At 47.6% G+C, this 13,102-nt stretch overlaps 1 protein-coding gene across 1 annotated transcript in view; it reads right to left on the minus strand.

Annotated features, from left to right (window-relative positions):
• The window catches only part of LOC144149025 (uncharacterized), a 30,259-nt gene extending 25,494 nt beyond the window's left edge, over positions 1 to 4,765 (minus strand). Inside the window, exon 1 of the mRNA XM_077680569.1 lies at positions 4,613 to 4,765. Within this exon, the coding sequence (XP_077536695.1) occupies positions 4,613 to 4,658 (46 nt within the window). The 5' untranslated portion in view covers positions 4,659 to 4,765. The remainder of the gene's footprint in view (positions 1 to 4,612) is intronic.
• Between the last annotated feature and the right edge of the window lie 8,337 nt (positions 4,766 to 13,102).

Consider the following 13,102-nt stretch of genomic DNA (forward strand, 5'->3'; position numbering starts at 1 on the left):
CCGGAGACTTTAACATTCGGTGAAATGACAGCGCACTTCGTGCCCCCTGATCAGCGGTCTCATTGCCCTTGACGCCAACATGGGATGCGATCCATTGAAACCGAATATTAAAACGCTTCCTGATGACTTCTTGCATCAGCCGTAACGAACGCTGACAGACCGTTTTCGTTGGGACCCCCGTGGGGACTCCCGTTGTAGATTTACAACTTCCTGTGCTTCCTTTGATTAAGTTTGCTCAAAACAGCCGTGATGGCAATGTACTCGGATTCTGTGGAGGACACTACATGATCCAGGCGTGCCGCCCAGGCAACCTGGGCATCAGGAATGACCTACGTCGCTGCACTATCCCAACTGTGCGGATTGAGTGAGCCGTACGCAACATGTGAAGGGGGTTTGCGTAAGGGTTTTCTAGGTGTTCAAACACCAAAAATCTGGCTGCTTCCTCTGGCGTCGGGTTTCTCTTGACTCTCAAGTGAGGAACCTATAGCTGACACTGAAGGCTCCAATATCACCATGGCGGCATTAAGGTGTGAATTTTCCCCGGCCACTGATGACACAGTATACTCAGAGTGTTAGGAGCAGTGTGCGCAGGAGAGGCCGTCCAGCACTGGTTTATTCTAGACGCATTATCTGCGTCAGTAACCTCTGCGACACTATTAAGCGGAGTCTAGCAGGCTGTATCTCCCGTATGGCCTTCTCGTTCGACGCTCCCTGAGGAACTCTAATTTCTGTCCTCAGCCCTTTCCTGCGAAACGTTTGGTGGCGCTCATACTGGGATTCTGAACGGGAGGTCAGAGGCAACTGGTATAGAATATGACTGAAAATCAGTGCTGAGTGCAGCCTAATCATGGACGCCCAGTGATTCCCCCCTTAGCTCCAGCCATCCTCCTCAAAATGTTCACATGGGGAAGCAGAACCGTAATATTCATTTCCACCGCCCGTAACCGATAGAATATGCTCTCTAAGGTGACACCAAGGAACCGCACACGAGTAGCTTGAAGAATAGACAGGCTGCCCAACAGACAGGTAAAAGGAGGTAACAGGACTTCTCTGCCGAGAGCATCAATCCGACCGATGACCGGTATTTCTGAATGGTGTGAACACTATGTTGAGCCAGCACTACCAGACGCTTATGCCGATATCCGGACAACCCGATGTAAGAATCGTCAGCGTACACAGACACATTAGCTCGTTGTCGAACGTATTCTAGTGCCTCAGGTAGCCCACTCGTGGCCACATTGAAAATAACAGGGAACAGAACACTACCATGGGTACCCCACGTTATACGCTGCTTTTTTCCCTTAGCGCATTCCCCAACGGTACTTGCCTGTACATGTCAGTGAGAAAGCCGTGAACGAAGCGAAGGAGGTTTCATTGCATGCAGCCTGTCTACTATCGCTGGTCTAAGGGCGCAAGCAGAAGCCTTCGAAACGTCGAAAAACAGAGCTATATCGAGAGTCCATGCACTTGGGTGTGTTCCACATGGCTGATAAAGTCCAGAACGCCATCGTGAGCGCTTAAGCGTCACCGAAAACCAGTTATGCAGGATCGTAGTTGTTTGTAGTCAGGACCTGATGGTAGTCAGAACCTTCTGCACATTGTTTCCGTAATGTACTTAACGCGCTCTCGAATTCGCGGAGCGTGAATGGGTCATCTAACGCTGAGGAAGACAAAGAGGAAAACGGCGAAGAGAGTCCCCATACATGGTCGAAGTGTATGCATCCGCAAATTCCCCAGCCAACTGGGAGATTGTCGCATTCTTCCGCATTGCAATGCAGCAAATGACCTTACGGGACGTGACTTTCCAGACAACAAATTCACGATGCTCCAAATTCGAGGCACTGGTTTAAATATGCTTAATGAAGAGCAAATCGCAGCCCATCGGGAATGCCTTAATATGAGCGTATAGCGCCACATAGCGGAGTTTATTCCCTTGAAGGTGGTCTTCACTGTTGTATAATTCTGTCTTTATTTAAGCTGCCGGTCGGATCTTCGCTTACGACCGAACAGGTTCTTCAACTTTAAATCTAGCGCTGGAAAGTGGAATAGCAGCCTACATATTGTTGTTGCCTTCCCTTTACTCTCTGACATATCCTTGAACAGGTCGTCTCATAGGACACTCAGCTCTTCTGTATACCGGCCCCAATTGACAACAACGGCAATTTTTACTTCGCTGTGGTGAAAGCCAGCAGCGTAATGAAGATAGGAAACGGGTCGCTGCCCATACGGTGGGGCACTGTGCAACACTGTATCTGTGTATCACTGGTATGGAGAGGGGTATCAACAGTGCTTGCCAACGCAGCTGGTCGGAAAAATGTAGGAGCCCCATCATTCGCAAATTCGCAACACACAGGTTCAAACAGTCAATGACGTCGAGAAGATGTTTTCCCTTGCATCCGTGTTTTCTGCTGTCCCACAGGCAGTGATGGGCATTAAAATCCCCACTCATGATCCTAGGGGTGGGTGAGCGATTACACAGCTGTTACAAGAGAATTATGTAGTCGATTTGTCTTCCTGGGGACACAAACTGATGCAACGTTAAGCCTGTGCTTTCTCAATTGAATTCTCACAGCAAGCATTTCCGCTACGTCCGAACAAAGATCCCTAACCGGCAAAGACACATGAGTGACTTCAAGGCGGATGTACAGTGCGACACTGCCACGCGGAAATGTTTAGAGACTCCGGTTTTTATGAACAACATTGCCAGGTATTGATCTTCTACCCTGTAATCCAGTTTCTGACAAAGCCACGATAGGCATCAGGGTGTCCTTAACAAATACATTAGTAATTTCGGCCAGAGAAAACGCCGTACCAACACAGTTTCACTAAAGATTAGGGGCACTTTTTTTCGTAGTTTTTATTCAGATACGGTTTAAGGACGCCATATTGTTGTGGCAGGAACGGAACCAAGGATCCTACAATGACTGCCTATAGGCCGAGTGATGTCTCAAGGTTGATTTTGGTCGTGCCGGGGGCATGGACGCAAGATACGACCACCAGGCTGCAAAAAAGGAGCGTGTATATTCAAGTATGCTTGAGGTTTTTGCCTCTTCCTGTGTATTATGGCGCTCTTTCAAGCCTTCAGATTACTGACCTCTTCTACGCTGCCTTGTTTGTACATCCTGAGGTAGCTCTTTGGTAGATTCATACTCACTGGGCGGAACTAGTGGCGTCGGTAATCCTGAGAATGTTGAATCTCGTGCACAGTACCTTGCATTTGCAGATTATAAATGTGGCAACGCTGGGAATTGTTCATCTAACGGCTTCGGAGCTTCTGGAGGGGGTTCCAGCTCAGAGATGAACGCCTTCTGTCGATGTAATGCACTCACTCTAAACGGGCATCCACTATAGTTTGCCGGATGATCACAACCGCAATTTGCACAAAAAAACTTTTCTTTCCAGTTTACAAAATCTTGAGTACCTCCACCACGCTTGCAGCCCTCTTCACATCTGCAGAATTAGACAATGTGACCGTAGCGTTGGCACTTACAGCAGCGCGGAGGTGACTCCGCATATTCGGCAACTTCGTGCCTCGTGAAGGCAAGTTGAGCTCCGAACTTTCGGAGTTCGGACTCAGCACAACCGCGTTGGTCAGGTAAACTTGCCACTAATCACCCGCCGCGGTGGCTCAGTGGCTAAGGCGTTGCGCTGTTGAGCACAAGGTCGCGTGTCCGATTCCCGGCCGCGGCGGCCGCTTTTCTGATGGAGGCGAAAAGCAAAAACGCCCGTGTGTACGAGATTTCGGCGCACGATAAAGATCCCCAGGTGGTCAAACTTAATCCGGAGCCCCCCACTACGGCGCGCCTCATCGCCTGCGTTGCGTCGGCGCGTTAAACCCTACAATCAAAAATCAAAACTTGCCACTAATCGGGAAAAGAATGGTCTCGACGCACGACGCGCCTCACAATGCACAATGCGCCAGCTGCCTTAGGTAGGTTAGGAGCTCTTCTTCCATTAGCTACTTGGGGACGCTTCTAACAGCGCACATGGTCTGCACGAAAGAGTGCGGTAGCCGGTCACATACAGCAACACCACCAAAACGGTCGCATCACAAAACGGCGTTCGCTTCTTCTTCAAAGGTCACGTCAAGTAGTAAGGCGTCTTCAGCGGTGAACCGACTGCGGTTGCGTGCTTTGCCCAGCAAAGCCGAAGCAGCAGAGAAAAGGTCAATTAAGCTTTCACGCCTCAAGCGCAGTGGCTAGGACGTTGCGGCCTTCCGCCCAATATCGGGCGTTCGATCCCAGCCGTGGAACCTGTTTTTCAGATGGTGGCGAGAAGCAAAAACGCCCCTGTGTCGCGATTTCGGCGCAAGGCAAAGATCCATGAGTGGTCAAAATTAACCGGCGCCTTCCTCTACGGTACTCCTCACAGTCCAAACCCCCTTCGGCGCGCTTATACCCCTCTAATGTGACGAAGAAATAAGCAAGGCATGATCACCTTTTACGTCAATTAAGGCGGTCATAATTTCAGCACTAACAACCAAAAAAGTGATGCTGTCTCTTTGGGCTATTGTTGCTTTTTTTCCTTGTCCACTCGGTTTGCGGCGGTAGTATGAACATGCTTAGATAATTTTCAACATGAGCAACTCCATTTCAATGAAAATATATCTCACCTAAGGGGATGATTATTGCCAGTCCGAATGTCCAAAAAAGAGCCATCTCTAGGCGACAAGAATTACCGTCTTTGTGTCACGTCGCTTTTGCGAGAAGTTCTATAAGTACTACCTGCGCATTTGCGCCATTTCCTATTACTTGCAACAGGAAGCGAAGCCGTTCCATTTATAAAACAGTAGCATCCGCTCGAAAGAGGAAAGAACTGCACGAAAACATTTATCCGAACTGTGCACGTGCCATAAAATGAATACTGGGACAAAAATATCCTTCATTCTAAAAGCGAAGTAGAAAAAGCGGCCTGAAAATATGTTTAGGCACAGGAATAGAACGGCTCACTGCGAAAAAGCGATCCGGGTGGCGTTTTCGCAAGGAGGGTCTTCAGTCGTTTGGTATTTTTGTACCAAATGATGGCGCACGTGTACTGACAAGTTTTTGGAAACCCGGAAGTTACTTTGTATTAAGGATAGCAAGTGTATTTCAGTATGTTGCTGCAATTACCGGAGCCAGCAGAAATTAGCAGGTAGCGGAAGATTTCACGAATGTGAAGACGTCTTGCTAGTACACATATACGCTAGCAACGTTTTGCCTTTAATTTACTGAATCATTAAGTATGTTTGAAAGAAGTGCAGTAGTCACCTATTATTCTGAAACACAAGTGCGAATGGTGAAAAATTTTGCGAAACTTGTGTAAGGCAGGGACCACCTTCAGCCTGTTTATATAGGACGCATAAACAATCACTCACGCAACTGTAAACTGCGCCAGCACTATAAGCGCATATCTAGTTAAGGACAGGTTTTACATACAGAAAAATCTTCCAATGATCGGAATTTAAAAGAACGCTGTGAAAACAGCGACTCCGCTATTTGCACGCATAGAAGAGATGGTGGCTTAGTCGACCTTGACGTCTCACGAAGGCTTAGAAAATTATGGTATTGTCTCAATTAATCCTAACTGAGGAACGCTAAGATGGGGGATAGTTGGTTTTTGTTTATGTTTACTCGCTGCTTATTCGCATGCGACGATGCACACAGGGACCATGCATAAGCGCAGCACAAACAGTTAGACATCCATTCAGGAAAATGAACTAAGCCAATGATTCTTACGTTAATTTTATCAGATGAATACCGATAGGTTTTTAAATAATTCCAGCTACTGTTCGAGGTAGCTACCTTCAGAATATTTCTTTCAATTTCAGTCTTGTCATGCTTTGATGAGACGCACCTTCAGGTGCTCCGAAGAGGGGCTGTCGGGGAGCGGGGGGGGGGGGAAGGTGATGCCCCATTCTTCCTGTTCTCCAAACAGGAGCTTAGACCTCCTCAAGCAACTCCATTCTGCTCACGTCCGCTGCCAAGGATGAGTAGCGCCAGAGTCTATTGATGCTTTAATAGTCGCGAAACTACGGTAGAAGGTTGATATATGGACAAAAGCTTCCGCTAGGGGTGTCACCATCTGTAAGGGGGCCACCAGCCACCGAATTATATGCCCACCGCTGCTCTAGTTTCGACGCTATTATGTGCGCGGTTCTTCCTCTTACTTGTCTTAATCGTCATAGAAGGCATCAATGCCACCAAGTAAAATAAGTCCAAACGGGATCGGGGTCGACGATGAATGAGCTTGAGAGCTGTTTACTTAGGAGCGCAAGCATACTGTTTAGTTAAGAGTGAGAGCAAGCCTTATAAACGGAAGCACGTTTAAAATGTTCTCACAGCTCGCGATAACACATTCCGTTATTACCTACCTCACAGTCGAATCATTTGCATCCATACGAGGGCGTGTAAGTGGTAGCTCGCAGGTATTGGAAGACGATGGTCATCACGCTCCACGCTTCCTGGCTCACCGATGCGGGCAGCTTCTGCCAGACCGACTCGAGAACTTGTTTGTGTTTGCGCCGGGCCAAAGAACTACTATGCTTAGGAGATACAACCCTTAAAGAACTCTGGCGATAGGCAAGCTTTTTGTCCTTGTAGTGTGGAAAATATGGCGAGATGCCTCAACGAGATAAATCACTTCTGTCCTTGTAGTGTGAAAAATATGGCGAGATGCCTCAACGGGATAAATCACTTGTATACAGGAAAAGGGCGGCCACATTGGTTGTTGTTGTTGTTCCTCTTCTAGAGGGACATACCCACGTTGGGGATTGGCCAAAAAACGGGGTGGCTTTCTGGGGCTAAAACGCCCTCCTCATAGCCCTATATAACCAGCCTGTAGGAATTGGGCAAACGGTTACCGAATTATATATTATATCTAGAGAAGAATCAGTGAATGATGCCATTTTTGGGAGAAAATGCTAAAATATTTGACCGGGTTAGCAGGAGATGCGTCTGGTCTACGATATATACGCGTGAATGGCCGCAATAATCCCTCTATGGCAAAACCCCAGGGATGTGGTCCCGAACAAAAGGAGCACAGGCATCGACCGAGGAAGGCCAATGCGTTGAAGTGGTGCGGCTAGATACGGTTTCCGAATGAAAGAAAAACCCGGCAGTGCAGGAAAAAGTGTTAAATTGTTTCAATTTCACCGCAAGTAGAACAAAGACCGGAGGAGAGGAGACCAGCGCGATGCAAATAAAAATTAAGCTGCGCTATTCTGCATCTGATGCTGGTTAAAGTGACCTCACACTGGCGGGACTCGCAAAATCTCGCATTGAAAGTGTGGGCAAGATGGGCATAGTCGTCCAAGCCTATGATAGTACCTTCCTGTGTCATCCCTAGCCGTAGATATCTGCGGAACCTTGCTCGAACCAGGAGAAATAGGGTAGGGCTGAGGTCCACCGTAGCGCCATCTAAAGCTGAACCGGCCAAAGAGTCAGCCGTTTCATTGATCCATAGCCCTCTGTGCCCTGGGACCCAGATGAGTCGGATGTCGCGTAAATGGGGAGGCCGAAGGCAGTTGAAGTTACGAATAAGTAATGAATTTTTAGGAGATGTTAGCGCGGTACAAACCGACAGGCAATCAGAAATAATAGCAACATTTAAATATCATGGAGGTAATATTTTTCAGGCCATAACTACTGCAAAAATCTAAGCTTCGAATATGGGAGTAAAATCAGTAGACGATAAGAAAATGACTAATTGAGTTGCGGGCTGGAAATTTCCCACGTCCGCCCTCTCCGCACGTTGCGATGCATCCGTTGCCCCTACCACATGTGAGCGCATGTTCCCCAGATGCTCGTCCAGCAAACCCATTAGTATCCGTGCGGATAGCAGTATGGCGTTATGGGGAAATACGTTATCGAGGGACATAGGAGCAGGTACGACTTCAGGTAACATCGGAAGAATTTTCTATTGTGCTCGTACATCGTCATCTGCACCCCAAGTATTCAAGTCAAGTGAATAGTGGATAAGGAAGTTTCATTCGAAACATTAGGATTGAATGATCACCCAGATATGCAGTTGTAGCGGATTCAGGCTTGTGCGCGCCCCTCGCTTGTTTAACGGAACGGGGGGGGGTTCCGATGCGCAGTGGTCTGTTTACGCAGCTGAGCGCTTTCTCGCCCGCACGCTATGGTATTAAGAGAGCTTGCTAAGTAAACACGACATTCACATGCCCAACATTGGATCGATCACTTTTTTCTCGTTATTTTCGCGGTGCACCAGTCTCGCTACACGTTTCCCAGTGTTTAACGTTCGGAATATTAGCAATTACATAATTATTTTTCAGGTACTCCAGGGCGGCTTCGAAAATACTCGGAACGGCACCGTGCAGGAGCTTCACTTTGTCTCGCTGAAGCGACGAGACGTTCCCGCTCACGACGTGTTCATAGTGTCTAACGGCATCGAAATGCTTTTGACGAACACGCACATTGTTGCAGTTAAGGCTCAAACCGCCAGCTTACAACTTCGGCAAAGCCCATTTTCACTTCTCTCGAAGCTCGGCGTTAGTCGCTAAACAAGAGCGACCCCTTTTTGTTTGTGCTTCTGTATGCGGAGCGGCTGCACGTCACACAGCACGGCGTCGGCATTGTTGATATGAAGTTCCATGTCGGCGACCTTGTGCACGGTGCAGTGGCACATGAAATTCGGGTGACACGGCGGACAGACACTGTTGCGGGGAATGCCACGCGCACGACACACAGTCTTCGGGCTGCCGCAGCAGACGTGGCGGCTGTGGTGGACCAAGCGGCAGCAATAGCCCTCTTACGACAGCCTGCACCACGTAGCAGGCATTTATGGCAGTATAAGCTCTCCATAGAGTGACGACGAAGATTTAGGGACTCTTGTAGCGCCACCCTGCCCTTCCCACTTCTTTGTCCGGGCTACGTAAGCGGAAGTGCCGCCATGTTGCGGACTGCCGGCGTGCCCTCCGCTACACCGCCGCAGACTCCGCGATGGCGCGAAGCGCGCTGCCGCAGCCCGCCAGCTTACGCATTAGATTGAGCTGCGCGGTCATTTTTATTAGCAAGCTATGCGTGTCCTCTAGGAGCAGAAAGACGAGGCGTATGAGGGTTGCTAAAAATACATGTAGGGCGTGGAAGGGCAGTAATATGAGAGTAGAGCCGGTGGAGCGATTTTTTTTAGGGCACAGGGTAAGCCCTAAATTTCCCATGCATTTTTAGCCATTTTTTGGTGTCTATTCCCTGGCATCTAACACAAATATCAGCATGATGAATAGACCGCTTTCCTGAAATTCTTGCTCTCTTTTAACTGCGCCATAACTATTAAAATTCGACTAAAAGTGCCTTTTTATTGATTTTTTTTTCCGCCAGTATTTAATCTTGGTTTTATTTGCTTATTAAAATTAGGTAACAAACACCGTTACGTGCATGTTTTCAATCCTGACAGAGTAGTTCTGACAACTAATGAATACGACAGGAAAAAAAAAGAACTAGTTATCCTGAAAGATGTAGTAAAAAATGGCAGCCATGTTACAGAAAGATTGAAGATAATTGAGTTTAAAGCAACGAAAGAGTTTCACGTGGAAAACGATATTTTTGGCCACAAACACTATTCAGATAATTTATTTAGTAAGAACCAGCCTCGCCATCACCGTCGATGTCATTTTTTCGATTTCCGCCTGTCGTTCCTCTTGTCTTGCCTCTCTTGTGAGCAGCAGTGCAGCTCTGACGGCCAATTACCTTCGCTTATGGTCAACCTTCTTCAACCCTTTCATGGTGGTGTTGCGCCCAGGGTTCAATTCGAATGATTTCAAAATGTTGGCTCGTGGGATGCTACAGTCATTGAATGAAAGAACAGCGCCAATTTAAATAGAGTAATTTTTTGTCAGCTCGACTCCAAAGCACAATTGTGGAAAAAAACGAGCACAGCGTCTTCGGATTGCCTTAGCTAAAAAATTAGCAATGCAACGGTTGCCAGACAATTTCTTAATATAGCTGATTTCAGACAAGCATTTTGTTCTGGAGAAGGAAATTTCTTGAAGGTCGTCAACGTTCAGCCCTGATTTGAGGAGCACCCACAGGGGAGGAACCCTTGTCGTGCACACCTTGTACGGGCCAGCGTTCCGAAGTTACGTTACTGACTTAGCCATATGCCGGAAACGCCGCCCGAACGCCTTTCTGCGCAACACCGTACAACAGACCGTGAAGTTTCAATTTCACCTCTTGGTCCTGCGAATCGATGAACAGGCAGCTTAGTCCCTTATTTTGCGGTTCTCCGGTTGCAAGCATCTTTTTCGTCGCTTCGGGGCTTTTAAACATAACCGCCCAACTGCGGTTTATCTGCTATGCCCTCACGACAACTTCCTCGGAAAACATACCAGACATGACCATCGTATCTCTCAAATCTTCGACTCGAAAAAATCAAGCTCGCACGTCCCCATGTAGAAAAACTGTATTCGAAACGATCCGTCTGGTTTGAAGAGAGGTCAAAATAATTCTTGTACTCTTGTTTATCGCTAACTTCTCTCCTGTTTCCCAGGCTAGGCTGCGCCAGAACTGCCGCCCCCTAGGGATCTCATGATCCTACATCCTTTCACTGTGGTAGCCGGAAGTACAATCGACCGGATTGAGCTATCATCGTATTCCGGGCGCACAGCATCACCTTTGGGATCGTAGAGCGGGCGTTGGCTTCAGACTTGTCCGTGGATTCTAGAGCGTGATAATGCGGTCTGCTTTGGAAAAAATGGGAAAGCCTGCGGATGAAATGATCCGGACTTGCCAGTCATGGAGAACTTTCAGCGGCATGTTCAGAAATAAATGTGAGGTGATGACATATGGAGCGGAAGCGTGGCGCCTTACTGAACTATTTAAAACCAAACTTAGGTCGTCTTAGGGGCCATCGAACGAATAATGACCGCAGTAACAGTTACAGACAGGCAACCAGCTTCGGAGACCAGAGAATAAACTAGAGTAGAAGATAGATCCGGGCCAGGCATTACGGCAAACTCAATACGAGAAGCACTGCACACATTGGCCATTTAAAGAAAATTTTATCCCCTCGCCTTTCCAAACCCTTTTCTACCCTCTCAGCTCACCTAAAATAAACTAGGCCCCGTGGTAGACGGACGTCTAGCGCTCTAGCAGAAGGTTGCACATTCAAAATCGAGGCAGATGATTTAACAGATCGCCCAAAGTATTCCGAGCACTGCTAGAACATTGGTTCCACTTTACATTGTGGTCCCTTCTCCTCCACTTCGGACATGGGCTATCTCCAGAATAAACATTATTTACTTTAATGATACACATGACCAACACCATGTCTTGTGAACCGTCAGGACCTGGAGTTCACACTCTGTTATCAAGCACTGCTATCGCAAGAACTGGGGAAACTTTACTACACACACTAATATTAACCGAAGTCTCCGTGGGCAAAAATCTGTCAATAAAGGCTGATTAGGTGGAGCAAGCGGAGAGTGGGGTTTTAATCGCGTGCGTAGGAACTAGAAAGGAAATGGTTCGCCCGCCCCATGCAAAATAAATATAAAAATCCCAGGCCATCTCCACTAGAAAACTGGGGAGGGGCGAAGCATACAGTGTAAAAGTCTGTTCGAAGATCGTAACTCTCTCTCTTGCCACATGGCGGTCGCTTACTTCTGCTACAACACAATTACGGACACGGAGGGAAGTGAAATTCGAAACGGAGATCTGCAAATTTTAAAGTTAAACGATTACGGAGTGAAATAGAAGCAAGCAAGCAAGCAAGCAAGCGCGAGCGAAAAACGAGAGTCCCGGTGGGTTCTTTTAGTAAGCATTGTTTCCCATGAAGAGGAAACGTTCTAGCGTGAGGCGTTTGAAAACATCTGTCCCGTGTTTTGGTTCCGTGAGTGCATGAGAGTACGACGACGAGCAACAACGACGACATGACGACATGAGACGCCGACAGTCCAAGTCCCTAAGGTGCTTCACCCATAAAAGAGGAATACCAATTATTTTGTCCTTGGAAGGACAAAATAAGGAAACTCGCAGGCAAAGACTGGACTCGAGCGGCTCGTGCAGGAGCGGTTAGAGGTCGACGGGAGATGCCATCGTCCTGCAGTGGTCTAGTGGACTAGCTACTGCTGCGGATGATGATGCCACATCCGGGTCTCCAAAGAAAGGAGGGGTGCCATCAGCTCTGCTCTTTCAGTAGCCTTGCACTACTAGTGGAAGCTGCGCCATTTTTTTTAAAACTACACTCCAGTACACTGCCTGTGAAGGCGTGCATGCAGGAGAAAGGGTTGTTTGTCGCTGTTTCTACAACTGCAGTTTTTGCCAAAAACGGGACACTCTTGTGCATGCTTTCAAGGAGTATTTGGAGGCCATCTTTTTGGCGCCATGCGTTTCAGAGAACCTTTTCGAAAGATCTGCCCGTTTCACCGCAAATCATGTGATATCTTTTTGTACCTAGCGGCGACAGTGTCCTCTGTGTTCTAATCGGGGCTCTAGGACTACATTCTATTTGCCGGTCGAGGATGCCGGTGCGCCACGCTCACCCTCATGCCCTTACTCTGAACAAATACTTCGGACAGCGTATCAGTTTGCTCTCTGAAGTCCATAACTTGTAAGGACCTGATTGTAAAAGGTTACCAGTGCTGGAAGGCCTATGTACGTTTCATGTTTACTTTATGTTTTTCCGTCTGCCGAAGCTGGGACGACCCTGTTGTATATGCCATTGACGTGACATGTCTTTATGTAAATAAAGTAATAAAAAAGCTGTTTCTTGCTGTCATTGGAACACTTGGCTGCTGCTGTGGCTACCGGGATAAAATGCCGCACGAACATAATTTATTTTTTCTTTACAGCGGCTGCCATTTTGATATCATCCTGCTCCCGCTAACGTCTACGACTACGGTTGCATTTTGCGTTGGATATGGGGCACCTAAAAGTTTCGTTCTTACACTAAAGGTCGGCCAGACCTCAGGACATGATCAATACGAAGTGTACGAAGTGCTACACACGCTGGTCATTTTAATAAACGTTTTTCTACTATATACCTTTTCTACAATGTTAGCGCCCATAGACTAAAGGAGGGCTCTGATAGACCGAAACCGAGGCGAAAATTGCTAACGCATAAAATCCAGACTAATCCCACCCCACAAAGCATCCCCAGCACT

The sequence above is a fragment of the Haemaphysalis longicornis genome, unplaced genomic scaffold (genome assembly GCF_048455015.1).
Source record: "Haemaphysalis longicornis isolate Haplotype H1 unplaced genomic scaffold, Haemaphysalis longicornis Haplotype H1 scaffold_8, whole genome shotgun sequence".
Classification (NCBI taxonomy): domain Eukaryota; kingdom Metazoa; phylum Arthropoda; class Arachnida; order Ixodida; family Ixodidae; genus Haemaphysalis; species Haemaphysalis longicornis.